General features: G+C 46.5%; 2 protein-coding genes across 2 annotated transcripts; both read left to right on the forward strand.

The window, feature by feature from the left end:
* The first annotated feature begins 320 nt into the window (after positions 1-320).
* On the forward strand, positions 321-4,745 carry IER3IP1 (immediate early response 3 interacting protein 1). Its single transcript, XM_059834293.1, has 3 exons — positions 321-424; positions 2,256-2,357; positions 3,239-4,745. The coding sequence occupies exons 1-3, from the start codon at positions 334-336 to the stop codon at positions 3,292-3,294; spliced, it is 249 nt and encodes an 82-aa protein (XP_059690276.1). The 5' UTR covers positions 321-333; the 3' UTR covers positions 3,295-4,745.
* A 2,233-nt stretch (positions 4,746-6,978) lies between these two features.
* On the forward strand, positions 6,979-21,700 carry HDHD2 (haloacid dehalogenase like hydrolase domain containing 2). The gene is made up of 7 exons (XM_059834291.1): positions 6,979-7,012; positions 9,792-9,893; positions 12,549-12,757; positions 15,037-15,121; positions 19,874-20,090; positions 20,484-20,547; positions 21,597-21,700. Exons 2-7 carry the CDS (start codon positions 9,793-9,795, stop codon positions 21,698-21,700), a joined length of 780 nt encoding a protein of 259 aa, XP_059690274.1. The 5' UTR covers positions 6,979-7,012; position 9,792.
* Positions 21,701-22,149: the final 449 nt, after the last annotated feature.

The raw sequence follows: 22,149 nt of genomic DNA on the forward strand, positions 1-22,149 counted from the left end.
ATGCGACATTGAAATTACTGATGGAGAAAGGTAAGGCTGCGCCTTCCTCCTCCGCTGAAGCCCAGCTGAAACAGCAGGCCGCTCGCCAGGCGGCAAGCAGAGCTGGCCACGTGGAAAATCCCCGCGCTTTCCGCCCACGTGCGCTGCCCGGGGCGCGCGCCCACGCGGGATCCCACCCCCCGGGAGAGATCAAAGGGGGAGCGCGGCGCTCGGCCACGGCTGCGCGGCGGAGGCCACGCCCACCGCCACGCCCCCTTCCCCCGGCCCCGCCCCGCCACGTCCCGCTCGGGCGCCGCGTCCCGCCCCGGCGGCGCATCGCGGCGGCGGCGGGCCATGGCGTTCACGCTGTACTCGCTGCTGCAGGCCGCGCTCCTCGTCGTCAACGCCGTCGCCGTGCTGCACGAGGAGCGCTTCCTCCGACACGGTGAGCCGCCAGCGCACCGGCCGGCCGCGGGGAGCGGGAGGGGGCGAAGCCGGGGCCAGGCCCAGGCCCGGCCGCCGCGACGCGTCCCCTCGGCGGGGCCTCGTGAAGGGAGGAGCCGCCCGGAGCCCGGCTGGCGGTACCCGCCGCGGCCGCCCGGCTCTCGGCCAGCCCGGGGGTGCTCCTGGCGGGCTCCGCGGGCGCGGGAAGGCCGCCCGGTGTGGCGGGGGCCGCTGCCGACCCGCCGGGCTTCCCGGGACCCGGTGCTGCGGCCCGCCGCTGCCTTTCCTTGCCGGCGTTGGATATCAGCGGGGGAGGGATGGCCGGGGGGGTGCGGGCTGGAAGTTGGGTGTTCTGCCGGCGTGGTTGACGTCGCTCCTGTCGTTGCTTTGTCTCTCTCTCTCGTTTTTTTCCATGATTTTCTCTTTTTTCTGCCCGTTTCTACTATTCCGTCTCCGTTTGCGCCGCACGCCGGGATGTTGCGGTAGCGTGAGGGGGTTTCTTTCATCCTGCCGTGCCTTTTTTGGCTGAGAGAGCACTTCTCGGCCTTTGCACGCTCACGCTTCTGAAGAAAGATCCCCCAGGTTGGGCATCCTTGTCCTTTAAAAGAAAACAAAGCCCCACAAAACACAGAAAAGCCACCGACACCAATCTCTGCAAAACCCCAGAAAGAAATAGCTGTGATCCAAGGTTTCCCAGTTCCCTGCTCTGGAGAATTCTGACTTTTCCAAGTCAGGCTGAGCTTGGATCTTTGGCTGGAGTGCGGATAGTTATCCCTTTCTCCCGTTCCTCCGTAGGATTCACTGCGAGGGACCTGCTCGGTTTGGGTGTGGGGTTTCTTTTGCAGCAGCTGGAGGAAAAGGGAGGTGTGAGGACTAAGAGGATGGGTCAAGCCACTTGTCTGCCCTGGGTGACGCGGGAGGCTTGGGAATAACTCCAAGCTCATCCGAGTGGGAAGCAGAGGCTCACAAGGCTGGTGAGGGAGAGGACTCGCCTACTGCCCCCAGCCCGCTGCCAGTAGAGAGAGGGAGACAAGCAAGGGGGAAAAAAAAAAAAAGTCACTCAAAAAAAGTTGTCTCTGGAGAAAAGAAACTCGCAGGTTGCACGGTGCAGCTTGGGATACCAGCAGCCGCTCCCTTCTCCGCTCCGCTCATCCCCAAATGGGTCAGGGCTGTGGCCGGCAGGACTCAAAAATCCCTGGTCCCCATCACTGGGACCAGAGGCTCTGCCTCCCCGCAGCGGGTCGGGAAGGGTTTCTCTCTTCAAGGGCTTTGTAATAAACCTTCAGTACTTCTGTTGCCCTCTGAAAAGTTCCCAAGTCATGTATTTCTCTTTTTTTTTTTTTAATAGCAGTTACTAAAATCATCATCCCAATTTGGAATCTATGCTGACCGTTTTCTGTCATGCAGCTCATTTCTCAGTGCTGAAGCGTCACTTCGTACCCAACAATTATTTGCTATTTTATCTTATGGTAAAGGACTGTGAACAGATTTGTAGTTTGTTTGGTTTTATTTTGGCGGGTGTTTTTCTGAAGCCCAGATAAACTCATTTGTTTCTCCGGCACACAGGGAATGGTAGTGTGTTAAAAAACTAAGGGTTTCCTTTACAGAAACATTGCTCTGTCATTACTGTTGCATTCATTAAAAGGTTTAACAGTTTTTGGTATATTGTTTTAAATTCTGATCTTGAAATAACGCAAATGGGTTTGTAGTTTGTTCTCATGTTATTGATAGTTATATGCAAGATAGATCACTCTTTGATATTGCTGGTAGCATTTGTTGCGTGGTTTTGGGGTGGTTTTTCTAATGTGTCTGGCTGGTTTTACATCACGCAGTTGGCTGGGGAAGCGATCAAGGGATTGGAGGATTTGGAGAGGAACCAGGAATTAAAGCCCAGCTAACGAACCTTATTCGATCTGTACGAACCGTTATGAGAGGTAAGGTGACGATCTCGCGTTTAAACGTTGCCCGTAAAGTTTTGTTTCCGTGCTTTAATGAAGTAACGTCAGTATTTTGACTTTTCTTTTACCAAACAGCTGCTATTTCTGCTCGCTGTTTCCGATCTGTCCTCCCTTCACGCGTGGGCTCTGTGTAGGAGGGTGCAGGTCCCAGCTAAGGTGCCCTCATTTTGATAAAGTGTAAAACATTCCCTGACTCTGGCTTGTGGTGCCGCTGCTGCATCCTGTCTTTCCTCGGAGTTTGGGAGCTGGGGGGAAGCTTGGTGATCAATCAGAGAGTGCAGTTAGCTTCAGCTTGGCTAAATTCCATTTTATGTGACGGGAAATGTAATTCCTGCCATTCTTAAAGGTAAGCCAGGCTTATGTGCCTCAAAGGATGGGGAAAAAAAAAAAAAAAGACTTTAATTTGTGAGTAACTGATAGTTTTCTTCACTATAAAGCACACCAAAAATTCCTTTTATAGGTGATGATAAACAGGAATTAACAAATCTTACCTGTCTTGCTCGCCACAGAGTAAAATCTGATATGTTTCTTCTAAATCACGGCAAAGCCAAGGGTAGAAACTGACTTTGAGATGGCTTAGTTTCGTTTGGAGACAAGGTTGTTTGGGTTCAAGTTAAAACCTGATGGGCCATACAAAAATATTTATGCTGTTGCTTCCTAATTTTTAGTATCCTAGGCTTTGATCCTGGCTCCTTCCACTAATCTTGATTTTTGCAGAAGAAAATTCAGTGTATTTTTAAAATTTTGATTGCTTTTGCTTCTTAAAAGGTAGTTTCCCAAGATAAGAACGATTTCTGTCACTTTGTGATGCGCAGAAGGAAAATTTTCACAATTGCTCTTCTTTTTTTTCCCTACAGTGCCATTAATCGCAGTGAACTCCGTTACAATCGTTCTCCTCCTGTTGTTTGGTTGAAGGTATCTGTTGTGAAATCCTTTGGACCTCCAAAGAAATGCGTTGCTAACCATCACTGCTCTGCGTTTTCTGGGATCCGGCACGGTTTAGCTATCAATTTGACATTCAACTTCAAATAATAAAGACACTATTTCTATTTATCCTATTTCCTAATGTTCACTTGCAGTTTCATTAAACAAGATAATGGGATCAATGCAACAATGCTGCAAATATATCGGACTGTGACAAGTTCTGTTGCTGCCTGTTAATAGCGTTGACTGTTAGAGTATATGCGTCGTAACGTATTGCAATGATTGTCAATAGGATGCGGTTTTTAAATGTCTCGTTACTCAGGGATGAATTTCCTTCAGTACACTTCCCAGTTTATTTTTAAATTTAAAAAAAACCCCAGTGTCTTTTTTTTATTTCAATTACTACCACAGTACTATTTAAGAGAATATGAATTAGGCTCTGAAAACATGTTATAAATTATTGAAGTACAGTCGTGGTATTGAGGGAGACAAAACTTGCTGGGGAAAGACCCGATTCAGTTCACACTGGAAGTCGGGATTTTCCCGGTTTGATTGAGAACGGGATTTTTCTCTTGGTGTTTGGTAGCCTTTTCCAATCAATAATATTTGATGCTGATGGTGAAGGAAGTTGAAAAGAGGTGCAATTGCTATGCAAAATCTAAAAAAGCTGTACCTAAAGCTGGGCAACTCTGTGTTAATTTAGACTAGCAGGTGATATTAGTGATTAGCCATTTTGTTACTGTTCTGTCATGGATTATTATACTTTTTAAAATGCGTGTTAAACTTCTGCGTGGTGTTCAGCGTCTTGGAAGTGGGGAACCATTTGTGTTCTGAGCTGCTTGGGAAACGCAGAGGGGAATGCTGTGCCCTTTTCAAATGCAACGCTTTGTTAAAACCAGCAAATTTGTGGCCTCTTCTATTACTGCTGCGTCTTCTCCCGCCCTCCATCTTCCTTTGTTAAATTAATAACTTTGAAATGGAAAGTCTGGGTATGATCTTGGCAGTTCTGTCGCAGAGACTAATGCTAATTGCTTTGGTACAGATCTTGTCTCAATTAAGGCTGCTGGGTTAGGTCCAATGTTATATAGCAAGTCTGAATTGAAGAAGGATGATTCTCATGTACTTTTTTAGAGAAGTTGGAAGTCTGATGTCTGTTCCTCTGCTAAAGTGTTTGAGCTTATTTTTCAAGTGGGGAAAGCCAAAGGAAACCTGGCAGTTTCATTATTTCAGAACAGCTTAGTTTATCATCTCTTCTTCCGACGTCTTGATGACTAAAGCATACGCCGTTGTGTACAAAGATAAATCTGTAAAATGTGTAAATTAATTTAATGATCTTCAACTGCAGTGTTTTGCAGAGTAGAGTATACCCAGGAAGAGAGTTTTATGTTGTTCCCTTTTTTTAGTGAAAACCTGTAAATAAATTCTGAATTTCTAAGTTAAGCACTCTCTTTCATAACTCGCTCTATACCTGTGTACAGTGGGAGTATCTCAAAACTCAATGTCGTCCTGTTCCAGATACCAGAGTTACTGTTCTTACATGAAATACTTTTTTTCTCATCCCTGTGGCACTTGCAAGTATCATCTCTCCGCGATGAAGCTGTGTTTTGGTTTATGTAGCAAACCTAATGAGCCGTGGTAACATTGGCCAGAGGCAGAATAGGATCACGCTAGGCTTTAAATTCTAGAGTGGGTAGATAAGATTATAAATTATTCCTTATAATAATCTTTGTGTAATTCAGAGGTGATGAGGGTATAGTCTGGATCAGTTATTTTCATGTATCTGTCTCTCACGGAGACTGGACAGTATGTATGTGGAACAGATAAAACATGGAAGGTATGCAGGCCTTTTTGTAAAACTTTTGTACAAAAAGCAGTGGTAGATGTTCCCATTGCTGCTGCATTGGGTTGGAGTACTGAATGATTTGAAGCACAGCTTGCATATCATTTCCTTTTCATATGTATTGACTGTTAAAACCCTAGTTCTTACTAAAATAAAAGGCAGTACTGAAGATTACAAGCAGCAGCTTTAAAAATGGGTAAAAAGTGATTTTCCCCATCTTCCTGTCCTTTCAGAAAGGCTGAAATTTCAATGCACGTGGGCAGAGGCTGAAATTTCAATGCATGTGGGCAGATCGTTTCAAAATCAATTAGGCACATGTGGGGAAAAAGGAGCAGTGGTTCTGTGCAGCAGGAATTTGAGGCAAAACTGGGACGTGTTTCACCTGGCAGATGCAAAATAATGACTCGAAGTGGGGCAGCAGCTGCAGATTAGGTCTCCCAGGTAATGAGCAGGAAAGAGGGCAAAAGGGTGGCCAGCAAACAGGCAGAGAAGGAGGGAGTATAGAGAGAAACAGCAAGGGAATAATTACACTGCTGCTGCCTCCTCGTGTGGCTTTGAGCAGTTCTGCTGTGACTTAAGTTTAAAGAAGGCGAAGCACCTCAAAGCTGGCAGGGGGTCGGGTTCTTCAGTAACAGGGAACATGCAAAAAAAGTTTCCACCTGGCAAAGAGCTCCACGTGCAAAGTAGCCTGTGATCCAGTAGTCACTTCGAACTGTGAAGAGTGTTATCGCTCATACCTGGCACAGAAATGACAATAACCATGACATTTTACACATCAGGATGGGAACTAAGGTTTCCTATTGTAGAATAATCGGCTCGTTTCTAGTAACGATTTGAAAATAGAACACGCTTTCACAGCAGGAGTTTGCAGCGTGGCGGTACCAGTCGCGGCTGGTTGTGGGGAAAATGGGGCTTGTGGGACACTTCACAGTCCTTAGTGCAAATACAGGCAGGAATAAGGGAGTGATTCTGTGCACCTGCACTGTTAAAGGTTTTGTTTTGAAGGGCATGGCGACAGGCGAAGGGAAAAGTAGGAAGGTAATGGGTTTGTACACAAATAAATGAATCTCAAACTCACTTTAATTATCTTTTGACATCTCACCTTAGGTTGCAATGTTATGAATTTAGAACCGTATTTTCCTATAGACCTTGAATTTTTTGACGTACCATCACAATATAAAACTGTGAACGCGTGTCATACTTAATGCATTGATGTGCTTTAATTTCTTAGGAAATCCTGACTGCAACGGCTTAAAACGCAATTGCATCTCCTCGTGTTTTCTGGATGTTGCCTCTCCTGCAGACGAGCGCGGCACGCTCCATCGCAGGGGGAGAGTGGTCTCCACAGACTGGGGCTTGCCACCGCCACAGGCGAAGCATAGTCCTTACAACTGTACCTTTCCAACAGCGCAGCTGTCGGGAGCCCATCTTCAACACGCCCATAAATACTTGCTGGGCGGCGTCGCGGCTGAGGCCGCAGCCCCCAGACCAGGCCCGCTGGGGCATGAGGCGGCGGCTTCCCCCTCCTTCACGCCCCCTCAGCGCGCAGCTCCGGGCCGCGGGCCCGGTCTGCCGCCGGCGGAGCGGGGACCCCGGCGCTTCCCGCCCTCCCCGCTGAGGCGCCGCGCGCCCTTTGCCCCCTCAGGGCCGTCGCGGGCTGCCCGCCGCGCTGCCTGTCGGCGACCGCCGGAGCCCAGCCGGCAACACCGGCCTTTGAGGGCTGAGCGCCGCCGCGGTTCCGCGGCTGCCGTGCCGGTAGCAGGCGGGCACCGGCGCTCGGCCGGGCAGCCCCGGCTTCGCGAGGGCCCCGCGGGGCGGGGCGGCGGCCGGCAGTCCGCAGGGGCGGCGGCGGGGCGGCAGGAGCCAGGTTAGTCTTGGGGAGGGTGGCTGCCGCCAAGCCGCTCTTCCCTCTCGTTCGAGTGGGCCCGTCCGCCTTCTTCGAGCGTGAACGGGCGGGCGGAACCATGCGCGTCACAGGAAAGGGGAGCCCGCCGAGCTCGGATACTCCCCCTCCAGGGAATGGACCAGCCCACCTGTCCATTGTAAACTGGCGGAAAGAGGCGGTACCATCTCCTGGCCGGGGGTGGGGAGGGTGGCTGTACCCTCATGCCCTTCCAGTATGGCGAGAGGAGGGGAAGGCATCTGCCCTCGAAGGCGTTGTGGGGCAGGGGAGCGGCCCCGGGGCTCTCTCGAGGGAGGCACTCGCTGCCCCCGGCACCTCAGGGGGCAATGGCAGGCCCCCAGGGGAGGCCGTGCGGGCTCTCTGTGGGGCTGGGTGGGGGGCCCTGGAGTCTGGGGCCCCACTCCCCTCAGCGCAGCCGGCCCCGGGCCTGGGCCGCTCTGCTGCTGTGTCCTTGGACTCGTCAGTGGCTTCGGGGGCTCCAGCTTTGCTGCCTGGCTTGTGCTGTTGTCCGAGGGAAAGGCCTGGCCTTTGCTGGCAGCGCTGTGGGGTGGCCCGGCGGTGGGGTCTGGGGGAGAAGAGGAACAGGAGCCGGGGGAGGCCGGCCCGGTGCGGGCAGCGCAGGGCACCTCTGCCGTGGAGATCAGCCCCTCCGTGGCCCTAACACAGCTGTGGCATTACAACCTTTCCTGCAAGGGCATGAGGCCTCTTCCATGTAGGTTCTGAGCACCTTATACATCCCTATAGAGCATGTAGGCCCCTTAGAGCGCCAGAGACCGGGTGGGAGTTGAACTGGATGGTCTGTCATGTCCTGACCAGCCTGAACTATCGTATGGCGTCATCCCGTTGCTCTAGCTGTAATGCCAGCGCGAAGGTGAGGTTTCCCTGATGTGTCCGGCTGCCATTATGAAAACTGAGGTACTGAAGTTTTTTAGGACTTTCTTGCTAGGCCATGAGCTTTATGCTTAAAATCAGCTATGCTGAAAACTGGCTCTGCAAATAACTTTCATGCCACTTGAATAAATACACTGTGAACAGAAGAACCAGTGGAGGTCTAGGGTAAAAGAGGAATAAAAAAAAATACCCTATTTCTGCTAAACTAGGATATTCTATCCCCATCCTTAGTTGTGGTGTCCATGCAGGCATGGTGCGGTTGCTTTGCAGTCATGTGTCTTTGGCTAGAGAATGTATATAATTGCACCTTCTTCGGTCCTCTTTTTAATCTCTCTCAGCACTCAAAATTCCCTGTGCTAGAGTTGAAGTGCCCGAGGGAAGAGAGGGGTGTTTTTGCTGTGGAGATAATGTACAGTTACGCAAATTCCATTCTGTTCAGGCACTTTGTCTGCACTAAGTATTTTACTCCAAGTAGATGTCTTGGAAACCTGGTGCCCTCTTCCCTTGCGATTGATGAAGCTCCCTTAGGAGTTCTGTTATCAGCTCTTTGTCACAGACTTTTAACCTTGGCATGTGAAGCAACAGAGGTACTATAAAATAAGCGTGGTGGTTGTTTTTTTTTTTTTTTTCTTATTGCAGGGAACCAGCAGGAATAATGAAAGTGGCATCTCGAAAGTTTTTTGCACGTCTTGTACCTGAGACATTAAGTTCATATGATTTTGATCATTGATAAAACTGTCTGCAAAGATAAAACTATCCTGATAGAAAATTAAATGTATTAAGGCAGGTTCTAATCATGGTGTTGACTACTCTCTGTGTTTTTTAAAAGTACCTATGTGTTACATGTTCTGTCTGTAACCAAAAGGGCTCAACATTAAATCGTGATGACTTGCTAGTGATGACAGATCAGATGGTTGTTATTGTCTAACAAACAGGAGAAAAGTTTCCGTATTGGATGTTTGCTGAGGAATAGCTCAGCAAACTTGCTTGTGGAGCAAAATACAGCACTTGCAGCACACATCAGAAGTACTCATTTCTGAAGACAGCTTTTTAACCAGATGACTTGCACATGACCTCACTGTTTTCTTCCCCAGTGCCTTTACCCTTTGAATGCTGGCTTCTATTTTGGGCTAAGTCTCCTTTTGTGTGACACAGAAGCTTGCTGTAGAAAAACTGCTTGCCTGTACCCTTTGCAAGAGGAGGGAGTAACCAGCCCTTCAGGGTGCTGAATATTCTTGAGCCCTGAGAGCTTCCAGGCTAAATCCACACTGGCACACAGCCAGTCAGCCACTGAATAACCTAAGAGTTAGGGCACCTGAATCATATTGTGGGCTGGATCACCGTAGATCTCGCTTACAAAAATAAAATTAACAATATCCACCTTCACAGAGCATTTTGAGCTTTATAGTCAGAGCACTGTATCATCGCTTAGTGGTATTTTATTTATTTTTACTTGAACAGCGCCATTGGGGTCGATGGGACTTGCCGAAATGTGCTTGCTGAGGCCTTGAACCAGCGATACCAGACCTAATGATCCTCTTCCCAACAGTCTTAGTTGTTTAGAGAATTTTTTGATGCGCAGAAATAAAGGCACTTAAAAAACAAATAGCACCTGATTTCCATATATAGAGTCTTTGGGAAAATACCACCCCATCAATTATGTATTTTTTTTAAACACTGCCTTTTATTTCTCTGTCTAAAGGGGCCCATTTAATACTGCGAGTAATGTTCTGAGTAATACCGGGCTTGGCACAAATGAGGCGCTTAACTGAGTTCCTTATTTTTATTATCCATTGTCTGCTAACCAGTTTTTTGTTGTTTCATTTATTTGCCTTTTCCCTGGGGAAGGAAGGATGGCAGCTCGGCGTGCGCTGAAAGCTGTCTTGGTGGATCTCAGCGGCACACTTCACGTTGAAGACTCAGCTGTGCCAGGCGCGCAGGAAGCTCTTAAAAGGCAAGCTACCTTTTTCGATTTCCTCTGACAGGTTATGTCAGTGCTGTGTACACAAAGAGACTTCTTTAAGTAAATGGGCCTGAAGCTTCTGCCTTTTTACTCTGTTGTGGATAAGCAAATACATGGCCAAATTCTGCTTTTATTTACACCTGCGTTAATACCAAGAGAAATCAGTAAAGGGCCTAGATATTGAAAAGTTGCTGTGTATCACCTGAGCCCCCGCAGCTTTCCTGAGTTGCTTCTAGGTCTTTTTGAAGTCTTTTCTAGATAGAAAAAGACAATATTCAGAGTGTTTCTGCCAATTCATATGGGACTACAGCCTTAGGCAAAGCGGAAGGTAGTTGAGTTAACCTGAGTTACCCCATGTACACCAAAGTCACTTCAGCTCAGCTGTTCCTCGGTGCCTTGTTTAACTACAGGAACCTGATTGCTTGTCTGAGCCCTTAGGTCTGTGGTGAGCTAAAGTGGAATAACAGAATAACTTGGACTAGTGAGCAAGGCATCCTTTGCAGAGTTCTCATTTCATTTGGTCTTTCAGCCAAGACTTTGCTTTGCTATTTTTAAAGTTTCTTTCTGCTAAGTAAACAACCTCAGTCCTTTTTTAGTTTGAGAAACATTTGATAATACAGCCCATCTTTTGTAGGAATTTTAACACGTTAAACAGGACAGGTAAGCACCTCTTTGTCTTCTGATGAAAGGGTGCCTAAAGAAACTGAGGCATAGTAAAATGACTTAATCTGGATGAGTCAGTGACAAAATAGGATATGCAACCCCAGGGATCTTTGTACTGTGTTATGACACTGTTTTCCTGGAGAAGACACCTTGCAATGGATGAACAAAAACACAAAGTGATAAATCCTATCACGGTGTGTGAGGGAGGATACCTTAAGATGCTGGGACAGTAAGGATTAATCAGGAGAGAGGAATTAGGGTTGAGTTAAGGGTGAGAAGTTTTTACTGGAGTTGTATTGGCTACTTAGATTTTTATAAAGCTAGACTGTTGCTCAGAGGAAAAGTTCACAGAGGGATTAGGGAACTCTGCGTTTCTTTTCACAAATAATTCTGTGGAAATAATTATCTCCAAAAGATGTAAAATTGCAAGGAAGTAAAAACTGCTAAAGTATTGGGTACTCAGTCATTAATCATTCGTTCACGGGACTGTGTCTGCCTGGACATGTGTGTCATGCTACAGGGAGAACTCATGCCAGGTGAGAGTCAGCATTCTCAAAAATCCATATAAATAAATAAATAAATATCTAAAAAAAGTGGTGATATTGTTGAGAAGAGCTCAGTATCTGTCCTGTCTGCTGCTCACCTCCAAACCTGCAGGCAGTAGACTGGACAGAAGAAATGGCTTCTGTATAAAACAGTTTGTCTTCTGATTCTAAAGCCACTGATTCTCCTTTGTCTTCTGCTTCTGCTTGATTCCTACTGAGCCGTGCTCGTGCAGGCCCTGTACTGGCTTTGGCAAGGGAGGGGGTTAGAGAAGGGATAAGGTGCAGAGAGAGTCTGGTGCTGTTTGTCTGCTTCAACCTGCTGTCACAGGTATGGAGAGCAGGTGTCATTTCACTGCCAAGAACAGGCAGGTCTTTTTGCTTAGAGATTTGAAAAAAATACTTTCTCTTGCTCTTTTCTGCTAATCCGTGTCATCATCCTTCCTAAAGAGAAGCTGAAACGATTGGCATGCAGCTTGCTTAGGCAACAACTGGATAGATTGCAATTTTAGGGTTACTTCTCAGTATTGAGGTCCATAGGAAAAAAAAAAACCCACCAAACTAATTTTTATTTTATTAGCAACCAGGGGACGTTTTTACCAGTTCATACTTGTGAAGGGTCAGTGTATCTGACAAACAAGAGAAAGAAGTGGCAGGTGCAAGCAAGTCTCCAGCGTTGACCAACTTTATGCCGATGTTCTCCACACAGTCGTGATGCCAGTGTTTGTTTCTATAGCAACAGAGAAAGTGATGGTGGGGGAATAATTAAAGGGAACGCCTTTGAAATTGTCACTTAAAATTATTTGATTGTTTGGTGGCACGTACTGTCAGTGTAGGGCAATAATGTGGTTTTATGTGATATCGGTGTTCCTCAATAAAGGGAGAAATGGCTGCAAAAGCTGACATAAAATCACCACACAGGTAACATAGGCTCCTAGAGTATCCTCCATCTCTGAACGAGCCACAGCTGCTGTGAAGTTCACCCGGCCGGTGGAGTTCAATATACTAATTTAGCAACAAAGTTCTTTTGTTTATTTATTTTGGTTCAGGTTTCTGTTGATCCAGAATACAGGGCTTGTTTATTCATTACCTAGTTTGAATTAAAAGGCTTTTCCAACTAGTTGTTGTTGATCATAGATGTGTTTGTTACTACTGTGAAGATGGAATTTGGAATCACCATTTTCCTCCCGACTTTTCCTGGTAGAAGCAAAGCAGGGGAGGCTTGGTCTTGTTCTGGTAGCTGTAATTCTTGGCATCTGTTTCACATTGCTCTCCAGTCCACAGAAGTTAACAACCTCGTGGTTCTTCTGTGGCACCAGTGGTCTGGGATGTATACAGTCTTTTCATCTGCAGCCTTTAGACAAATGGGCCTTTTTCAGTCCCGAAGAGTTGTAAATAGAAGGATGCTGTGGCCAATTTGCCTTTGCTCTTCATCCATCAGGCTGCGCAGCGCTCCGGTTACCATTCGATTTGTGACGAACACAACGAAAGAGTGCAAGAGAGACCTGCTGGAGAGGCTGACGAAACTGGGATTTGACATTGCAGAAAATGAGATCTTCACGTCTCTGACAGCAGCCAGAAATCTGCTGGAGCAAAAGCAGGTTCGGCCTCTCCTCCTGGTGGATAATAAGGCCCTGCCTGATTTCACAGGTGAGGTGGTCAGAGAACAGCACAGGGGAAGGAATTTGGGTAAAACTCAGTACTTTTTATTAATTTCCAGTGTAAAAAAAAGTAATACTTACCACTAAATCATTGGAGAATTATCCCACCTACCAGTGCTGATTTGTTTTATAGCAAGGATGTGTCAATTTGTTGGAAGTCAGGTTTCCCTCAGCTATTGTACAGAGGTTTTGCTCATAAAGGGCTGAAAAGCCAGTGTGTAGGCACACGCAGGAGGCTATTTCTCTCTTAATAGATTATTATTAAATGTAAAATCTCCAGGTAGTTATTGTTACCTGTCTTGTACTGAACATCTAGGTCTCACTCCATGTACTTTGATACATTAATTGGTGACAGACAGTTCATTGCCCTGACTTCCCTGGATTGTCGTCTCTAAAAACCTGGTTAAAACTTGCTTTACTTTCAGATGTTCCCTCCCATTTCCCTTCCTCAACACTAAGGGGAGTAGAAGATGATATATTCTAACTTGGACATGTCTGGCAGGCGCCTGAAGCTAGAACAGTTAGTCCTTGACTTAACCATGTTGTTGTTTCAAGAGTAGTGAAGATACCCACATTTTTAACCTGCTCAGAATTGAAAACTGTACATTGTATATTCAGTCTTTCATTTAAAGTCAAGGCAGCAAAAATGCGGATGGCTTACCACTGCTCCCTGCCCCTTGCCTTGTGAACTGAAATCCTTATGGCTGTGTAATTTAAGTAGGTTCTAATCTTGCTAGGAGCTAGACATTTTCTGTTACATTTTAGTGCCATAGTCTAGTCAGTAATCTTCAGAAAGATAAGCGTTCAGGAGAAAAGCCTCTGTGGGCTCTGAGAGCAATGAAACCTCATAATCTGTTCCACCTAACATCGTATCCAGAGAAATACGCCCCCAGCGATACTCTGTATTTGTGTTCTTGGGAAGGCTTTCTTGGGTCAGAAGCAGCAGAGACAGCAGCTATTTCACTGAAGGTAGTTAAATCAGTTTAATGTCCATAAATTTGGGATCTTGCAATCAGTTTTACAATAGCTAATGCTAATTTTGTAAAAGATGGCAAAGATAGAGGTATCAGCGGAGTACATTGAGGGCATTTTCTGAGTTGCTTGGATCTGGGACGGATTGTTTTGTTTCTTTTTGCTACTAGCGGTTTGGCTAATACTCATTCAGTGCTGCTCTTGAAACATTTAAGTACAACGGAGAATGTTTTAAATTCCTCTTAATGGCTGCTATTGAACTATTCTTGGCTAATCTCTCTATAAAGTTGGTCACAGATGGATGAATGTAATCCATTCTTGGTTAAAGGATCCAGATGCTTTTGGATAGTGTCACAAATCCACATGGCGTCTCTCAGCGTACATTTTGCTGTCTGAGCTAACTGAAGGACGTGTGGCAGGAGACATCAGCCAGCAGGCTGCAATGACGCTCTCGGGAGACCCAGGAGCTCTAGTTGTCCCAGTAAAGGTGTAGAGGATATGCTGTGCGAAGGCAGAACAAAACGCATGGCAAGTGCAGGGTGCAGCTGATACTTAACCTGTCCTGAATAAAACTCTCTGGTACTCCTGTTTCTCCTGTAGACGCTACTCTGCTTCCATTGCTCGTTCTGTTCAGAGGTGGCACTGCCACGGAAGAACAGCTGTGCTCCTCTGGAGCAGTGCAGGACAAAGGAGGTGCAAGCTGTTCTCGACGGGACTAAGCCACATTAAAAAAAAAAAGACCTTCCAGAAGAGCCAAAACTAATCTCGTGTAACAGCTTCTAGGTCATGCTGCAGTACCGTCTTTGCTGCCGTAACCAGACTGATACGTAGAACAACAGTCAGGCTTTATACCCTAAGTGGAGTTTTCTGTGACCAGAGGGAATAGAAAAACTGAATGGAATTCACTAGTCTTCCTGCTTTACTGTCTTACAAAGCAGATAAATATATGTAGAAAGAGATTCTCAGATAACAAAAAGTCATTCAGTTAAAAATTGATTTGTGCAGTCTGTTGCATTTCAGACGAGGCAGTGAGAGAATCACTGTTCCACAGGAGCTGTTAAGACTATCCAGCTGCAGAGTTGAGTTCATCATGAAGGATGGCAGAGTCTGGACAGACCAAGACCTTTTCCACAGATGCTTTCCTCATTTCTGAAAGACATAAAACTAGTCTATGTGATGTGTCTGTGTCAGAAAACGCTATTTTTTGCTGTAAAGTGATTAATTGCACTTGTTGACTGTGTACTGCTAAGTATGAATAACATCCTGTTTGCTCAGAGTCATGTTTTGCTTTTCCAGGGATAGCCACTGATGACCCCAATGCAGTGGTGGTAGGACTGGCTCCTGAGCACTTTCACTATGAGATGATGAACAGAGCGTTTCGGTAAGTCAGCCCCTCCTCGTGGCTTTTTGAATGGTGGCTGTCGTGTGCTGGGCTCTGTACCTCTACAAGTGTGAGGAGATCTTTCTCGTATGGGAAGAAGAGGGTGGTAGCCGTGTCACCATTATGTAGTGTAATTATGGTGTCTTCCTCCGTGTCTGAGAGAGCGCCTTGGTGGATTTGGGACCTTAACCATGAACTTGGGGCAGTCCAGCCGTGGTTTTCGTAGCTTTCAGTCTGTAAATAAGCTACAGAAGTACAGTCATGGTTTTCACTGAGGTGAAAAAGTTAGCAATGCTTCAAGAAGAAATACACAAGAACAAAGATGTATTCGGGAGATGGCTTCTATGTTCAAACCCCAGCCTTCAGAGTCCAAATATGATAGGGAAGGAAACCCACTATTTAGGGCAGATTATTCCTTACCTTCCTAGTGCAGGATTTCTAGCAATTTCTTCTGAAGCATCTTGTGTTCAGGAGTGGCCAGCACAATATGCTGGGCTAGATGAACTGTGGATCAGATCTGGTCTGTCTTATTTCTAAAGCTCTTAGTTTTTCTTTAGATTAAGGGGTAAATCGGATAAAATTTGTCTGTGACTGTCCATGAGCCAGGCTGCAACAGTGTGTGCAGAGGTGCATAGCCGTGCGTCCTTCTCTCTAGTTCTAGCTCAGCGCAGCAAAGTACTCTTGATTTTAACTTGAAAAAAACCTGTAGCTTCAAAGACTTAACATGAGCCTGTTGCTGAGTTTAGCCCCGGTGATGTGCCTTTTGCTTGTTGTGAAATGCGCAGAGGAAGGTTGTCTGAACATCCCACCTCCCCTGCGCCCTGGCAGAGACTCCCGTGCCTCCATTTCATTTCGCTGGGAGCTCTCAGAGCCCGCTGTCCTTCAGCAGCGGTTTAGGCCAAGCTGATCAGCCCGGCCTTGTGACGGAGGAGGAGCACCCACCCGCACAGCCCGTCCCAGCTGCGGGAGTGCTAACCCCTGCGGGCAGCTGGTAACTGACTTTAGTCTCAGAGCTAAAGAGGACGTCTGGTAACACCCTGGATCACTCCCTGCTGTGCTACGATACATGCAATGAGTCCTTTCCACTCTTTGCTCCCAGGATGATGGCTACCACACAATTTTTCACCTTGGAATTTGAAAAAAACTGATCTCAAGCACCTTCATCTGTCTTTATAACCACTAAATCCGAAGAGGGAGTATCAATTACTGCTCACCAGTATTTTACAGAGGCTCCTTGGAGTAAGAAGCCAATGCTGTCATTATCTGCACGCCAGTTCTATGTCATAAGAACACGTATTGACCCAAACTGATTCTCTGGCAGCCTCATTAGTGCGTGTTGCCAATGGCATTGATTTTAGAGTTTTACAGCACACTCATGAGTGGCCTCTAATTTCACAATGGTATGAACTTAACCCATCATGTATTCCAGGGCTTACATCATTTTATTTATTGATACTTCTGTCATGAATATATTAACCCTTGAATAATAGTCATTAGCTGCCTCGTGCTGGAGACCTGGACACTTAAAACAAGAAACCAGTCATCCCATTCAGAGTCCCTGAGGGCCCCAGGCTTCCCCAGGCCAGCAGACGCTGGAAAGCCTGCAGAACTGGCCCTGTGGAGGTGGGCGAGGTTGTCCCAGGCTGGATTTGGGCTTTTTGCATTGAACACAGAATTGGACACTTGCTCTGGTGATGGAAGGAAGGCGCTGAAGGCCAAATCCAGTCTCCTGCAGCTGGCGGTGGGCACGGCATGGCCTTGCTGCCCAAGAGAGACATGTGTTCAAGGGGCTGGCATGGAGTCCACGCTGTCTGGGTGGTGCGGCTGAGTCTTGAGGAAGGCTGAGTCCTTCGGCTCACCTTGCCTAGTGCAGACACATGCCCAGCCGCTTGGCTGACTTGTCTGCTTGGAGGAAGATTTCATCCTCTGTGAATCTGTCCTGGGTTTGCCTGGTGTTTTCCTGGTCCCGTGTTTCAGGCTGGGCAGAGGCCCTAGGGTGGGCTCTGTCTGATCTTCAACATCTCACTGACTTGTTCTGGGGTTTTCCCCCAGTCCCCTATTGAGGGTAAACTGTTCTGCTGGTGTCAGTTTTGTTTGGTCTAATGGAAATATTAACTACTGGCCACATTCTCTTCTTCACAAGCCTTGTGCTGTGTCTGTATTCCTTGTCCTTTACCGCTCAGATAATTAATTCACTTGGGATTTGCATTGCTCATAGCAAAACTTTAAGGTGAATCTGATTAAATGCAGGTATCTACAGTGCCGGTGCCTGTATCTGAGCCGGTGACCTGGGCTCCTGAGGGAGAGAGGAGGCGTGTGCAAGGCATCATTCATTTTTCCCCTAGTAGTGCTTAAAATAGGACAGTTGAACTGTGCCCTAGGAGTGCTTTTTTCCTCTCCACTGACTGTGAAGAGCCCAGGCTGACTAATTACCTGGTAGGCAACTACTGGGTTGATATCTAACGTTAGGTTAGGTAAATCTAACCCAATATGAGTCCCAAAACGAGATACACAGAGTAAGGCCATTCTCTAGGCACCATTTGAAATGACTGAGACTAAATTTCTCTTTTTGTATACATGGGATTTTGATGCCACGTTTAAAAGAATTCTCTCAGGTGAGATCCTTCCTGCATACTGCTGAATGTAAGTGGTTGTGGTGCTGCTGTCAAATTAAATTTTTCTGTATCCTAGAGGCATCTTCCCATCGTGAACATATCTGGCTGCTCACAGATGCACATGCCAGCTCTCTTCTTGTTGAGCTTGCTTTGGAACATGTTGATTCAATAGAAATGTTTTGTGATAATTAAGTGAAATGAAATAATATCATTTATGTACTGCTCAGAGTACCCACCTCCAAAGAGCGTACGGCTCACCGAAGCCAGTCTCTTTGAGCAGAGCTGCAGCAGAGCTCCAGGAAGGCAGTGAAGGGGCAAAGCAAGATTTTGTTTGTTTTCCTAAAGGCTTTTTTTTGTAAATTAGGTGGGGTTAAGGGGAAAAGAAATCCTCCTTTCTGCTCTGAAGATAACGGCCCATGTTTCTCCTCTGTCCCCCAGCTTTTCTAGTTATGTTCCTACTTGTTGCGATAAAGACTGGAGTTGCCTGCAGTACCTGAAGAAGGTGCTGTAAAATTGAATGGGGAGCGTTTGGCAGTCGTTACCTCAACTTTTGTTAATACTGTCTGGAGGGCTTTTATTGCACTGGAACTGAGGCTGGCGAGGGGAAGGACTGCAGTAACATTGCTGTGCTTGGTAGAGGATTCCTCTAGCGCAGCAGCTATGCAGGCTTCCCTTTGCTGCAGGACAGGTAGCTGCTGTGTCCACTGTAAGGAAAAACTACCGGGCAGGTAACAGAAATGGAAGAATCAAAGATTAGGTCCAGATTTTGTGAAAGCAAGCCCTCTTAAGCTCCCCTTTATTACTTTGCTGTCACGGGTCTGCTGTTGAGGCACTGTGCGTGCTAACGAGACACGCTCCCTTGCCGTGAGGGTTTTACAAGGCAAGCGTTAGACAAGAGCCCTCAAGCAGACCTGAAGTGAACTGACAGGGGTGACAGGGTAGCGAGGCTAGGGAGGCACTGGTTGAGATCGGTGGACCAACAGCAGTTTCTTAATTACTTCTTCCCTTACATTTTTCCACCCAGTCCAAACAATGCAGGTTTTGAACAGGTGGGTCAGCTGGCAGGCAGAGATGCTGTCTGTGGAACCCCGAGGAGGCTGCACGCTGGCGTGTCGGGGCAGAAATGGGCCCATGGAAAGTGGGAGGATCTCAGCTGCTGGGCAGGCAGCAGTTCCCAGTTTCAGACCACTGCTGCGCTCGCTTCCCGAAGCTCCTAGGTGCTGTGCCCAGCCAAGACCCTCCTGTAACACTGCCATACTGTGCATTATGACCCTTATTCTATGACCGTTTTATTGTTCTCAGAAGTGTTAGGAATCTGCTGACTCGTTGCTTTGAACTATCTTCCGCTTGGAATTTTTGGTTCCCAATAGCAAGTAGCCCAAATCCAGCTTTGTTTCTAAAAGGCTCAGTAGTAGCACTGTTACCTGGGGAATTCGGCGGGACGTGAATGTGCCTAATATCTTTGTGCTTTTTCATGTAACTTGTTACTGCAATTCCTCCAACGTTAAAATTTGAAGTTAAGGTAAAATGATTCACCTTCTACCTGGGACTCACCTGAACAACCCATCTCTGCTGGCAACACATAGCTCTTCGGCTGTTACAGGTGATACCGACAGCCCCAAGAGCTGCTGGGCTGCAGATTCCCTGGCAGCAGCATCCTGAAAGCACTGCTGTGCTCTCAGTCCAGGCAAGGAGATGAAGGCTGTGGCCATCAAACTGCTGCCTACAGCCACTACCTATGGTTAATGTATTTTAAAATATTTGAGTGGGGAAATCAGATGGGTTCCACTGTTAGGATGTTTGCCCTAGTGAAAAGTGAGGCTGCTTAGAACCCAATTGAACGCAATTGCATGGAAGATATAGATAGGATTTAAAAATAGTTACCTGTTAAAATACTCAGGATAATAACTTCTTTATTATTTGGGGGATTTGTTTTATTAGCTTTTTCTGGGGAGAAGAAAGGAAGGAACTTTATTTAACTCTCCAAATGAATGCCAGCTTGCATTATAACTTGGGGCTTCATCAAAGTCAGTGGGAGTTTTGTCATCGACTTAAATGAAAACCAGTTGAGGCCTTCAGCTGGAAATACTCTTTCTTTAATATAGTTTTTGTACTTCTTTCTTCATTCATTCTATAGGTTGATTTTGGATGGTGCTCCCCTTATAGCTATACATAAAGCCAGATATTTCAAGAAAAAAGACGGCTTGGCTCTGGGACCTGGACCTTTTGTAGCTGGGCTGGAATATGCGACGGACACCAAAGCAACAGTGGTGGGGAAGCCAGAGAAAACCTTCTTCCTAGAGGCTTTGCGGGGGACTGACTGTGCCCCAGAGGAGGCCGTCATGATTGGTGATGTACGTGGGGACCTAATTATCTTACCACTTGCTTGTTAACGTAGTGCTCATCTCCACTGCGTGTTGTGCCTCCTAAATGCCGTGAACTGACCTTTGTAGAAGTGCTGGGATTAAACGAGGGGTGAAAATGGAACCATCAAAACTTGCAGGATTTAATGTGTAGTCCATGGGGTTAGTTCTCTTACTTCAGTCGCTATTTGATTTGATCGGGCAAAAAGCACATAGTAAATAATTCCTGTGACAGTTTGTCTAATAGGTAGCTACAGGATTTGACTCCGTGTAACTGCTTTTAAGTGGCTGGTTAGTGATGTGCAAAGCACAGAACCTCATGAAAAGCTTATTAACAAATAGTGTCTGTGACCACTAACCAGCTGATCTCCTGTTCTGTCCCAGGACTGCAGGGATGACGTTGGTGGCGCCCAGAACACGGGCATGCGTGGGATTTTGGTAAGGACCGGTAAGTACTCGATGGATTGGTCGTTTCGGGAGACAGTGGTGCATTCAGTGATCTGGCCCTGCCTACTACTGGCAGGCCCCATGCCCAAAGCGGACGTATGCTCTGGGCCCTGGCACTTTGTAGAAGCCCGCTACCATTCCTGCAGTTCGTTACTCCAAGGGGCTGCTGGGAGACCCCGAGTCCATCACCCCATTCATTTTGGGGTGAATTCAGCAGATACATTTCCTCAGCTGCAGCGTGGCAGCCTGTCAAGCAGTAGATTGCATTTAAGTCAGGATAGGCCATTATATTTAATGTTTCAACAACAGGGCTAGAGCACAGACCCTGAACTGAGATGATATGAAGCAATAGATGGGGGCAGCTGATCTTGTAGCTGTGAATTTTTTGCTCTAACGACTGTAAAATCCCAACCACTAATCAAAGAACAGAGAGAACTGTTACTGTGACATCTTAGATTGACAAAATCAGTCATAGCAATGTAACCTCTGATCATTCAGGAACTCTGAGGGCATTCCCTAGTAATTACACTGGTAATTATAAAAGTAATTTTGCTTCAGACAAAAGTGGACCCTTAAGGGACTGACAGCTATTATCAATGTTATAGATGGTACCATGGTACCGTGGACTGGGTGAGGTCTTTCTGAGGTGGTGGCTGCTCATGCCACACAGTCCATTATGTTGAAAATGAAAGCAAGTAATCCTCCTCTTCCTCACAAAAGCCAGAAGGGAAGATGATAACATTCTTATTTCAAGAACCTACAACACAAATACCTGAATAGTCAGTTAGTGAACAATGCCAGTACAGTCGAGTGAAACCAGTGCGTAAGTAACACTGATTTTGAGCCAGAGCTGCCCCTGGAGGAATCTTCAGCAAGGCTCAGTCTTTGTTTAGGGAAGACTTGTGGGATGTTTGTTGCAGGAGAACCTCAGATGGGCATTCGTCCTACCGTGTCTGGTTGTTACTGATCCGAGCAGGCTGTAATTTTCAGGGGAAAAAAAAAGATACTCAAAGGAACTGGTAAATGCAGCTTTTTGTTAATCTGTTACAGGTAAATATCGACCGGCAGATGAAGACAAAATCAATCCGGCTCCTTACCTCACCTGTGAGAATTTCCCAGAGGCAGTGGAACATATCCTAGAGCATCTGCTATGAGAAAAGGGAATAGTTAGTTTGAAGAAACATCTGTTTCACATGAATTTCCTTTACTCTTGCTTCAAAAATTAAGTTCACAGATCAATGCATGCATTGCATCAGCAACCTAGCCGTGAGCTCCTTCCACTCAAGTGGTGAAAAGGCAGAGGATGGGTGCGGGACTGCAGATACCCAGCAGGTGAGACCGAAAGGCTACAACCAACACCGCTGCTTTCCTGAATGACATAGGGAGCACGGCAGAGAGTTCTGTTTAATTTCAGTTTTCAAGAAGTAAGTGATGAAAAGCCCTGTCTGGGACATGTCACATTCTTCTGATGAATAAGCTAAACTGAAAAACCCACTGGAAATACTTAAATAAATAAAACCTCAAAGACTAACGGAGCCTTAGTCAGCCTGTAGTGATTTCACTGAGTATCGCTCTGCTCTAATTTAAAAGTAGAGAGTATGCA

This window comes from Gavia stellata, chromosome Z (assembly GCF_030936135.1).
Source record: "Gavia stellata isolate bGavSte3 chromosome Z, bGavSte3.hap2, whole genome shotgun sequence".
Classification (NCBI taxonomy): domain Eukaryota; kingdom Metazoa; phylum Chordata; class Aves; order Gaviiformes; family Gaviidae; genus Gavia; species Gavia stellata.

Coding starts and splice junctions, on each gene's coding strand:
- IER3IP1 (XM_059834293.1), top strand. CDS start 334: ATGGCGTTCACGCTGTACTCGCTGCTGCAGGCCGCGCTCCTCGTCGTC. Junction 425..2,255: donor GGAGCGCTTCCTCCGACACG/GTGAGCCGCCAG, acceptor TACATCACGCAG/TTGGCTGGGGAAGCGATCAA. Junction 2,358..3,238: donor TGTACGAACCGTTATGAGAG/GTAAGGTGACGA, acceptor TTTTCCCTACAG/TGCCATTAATCGCAGTGAAC.
- HDHD2 (XM_059834291.1), top strand. CDS start 9,793: ATGGCAGCTCGGCGTGCGCTGAAAGCTGTCTTGGTGGATCTCAGCGGC. Junction 20,091..20,483: donor AGGCCGTCATGATTGGTGAT/GTACGTGGGGAC, acceptor GTTCTGTCCCAG/GACTGCAGGGATGACGTTGG. Junction 20,548..21,596: donor TGGGATTTTGGTAAGGACCG/GTAAGTACTCGA, acceptor AATCTGTTACAG/GTAAATATCGACCGGCAGAT.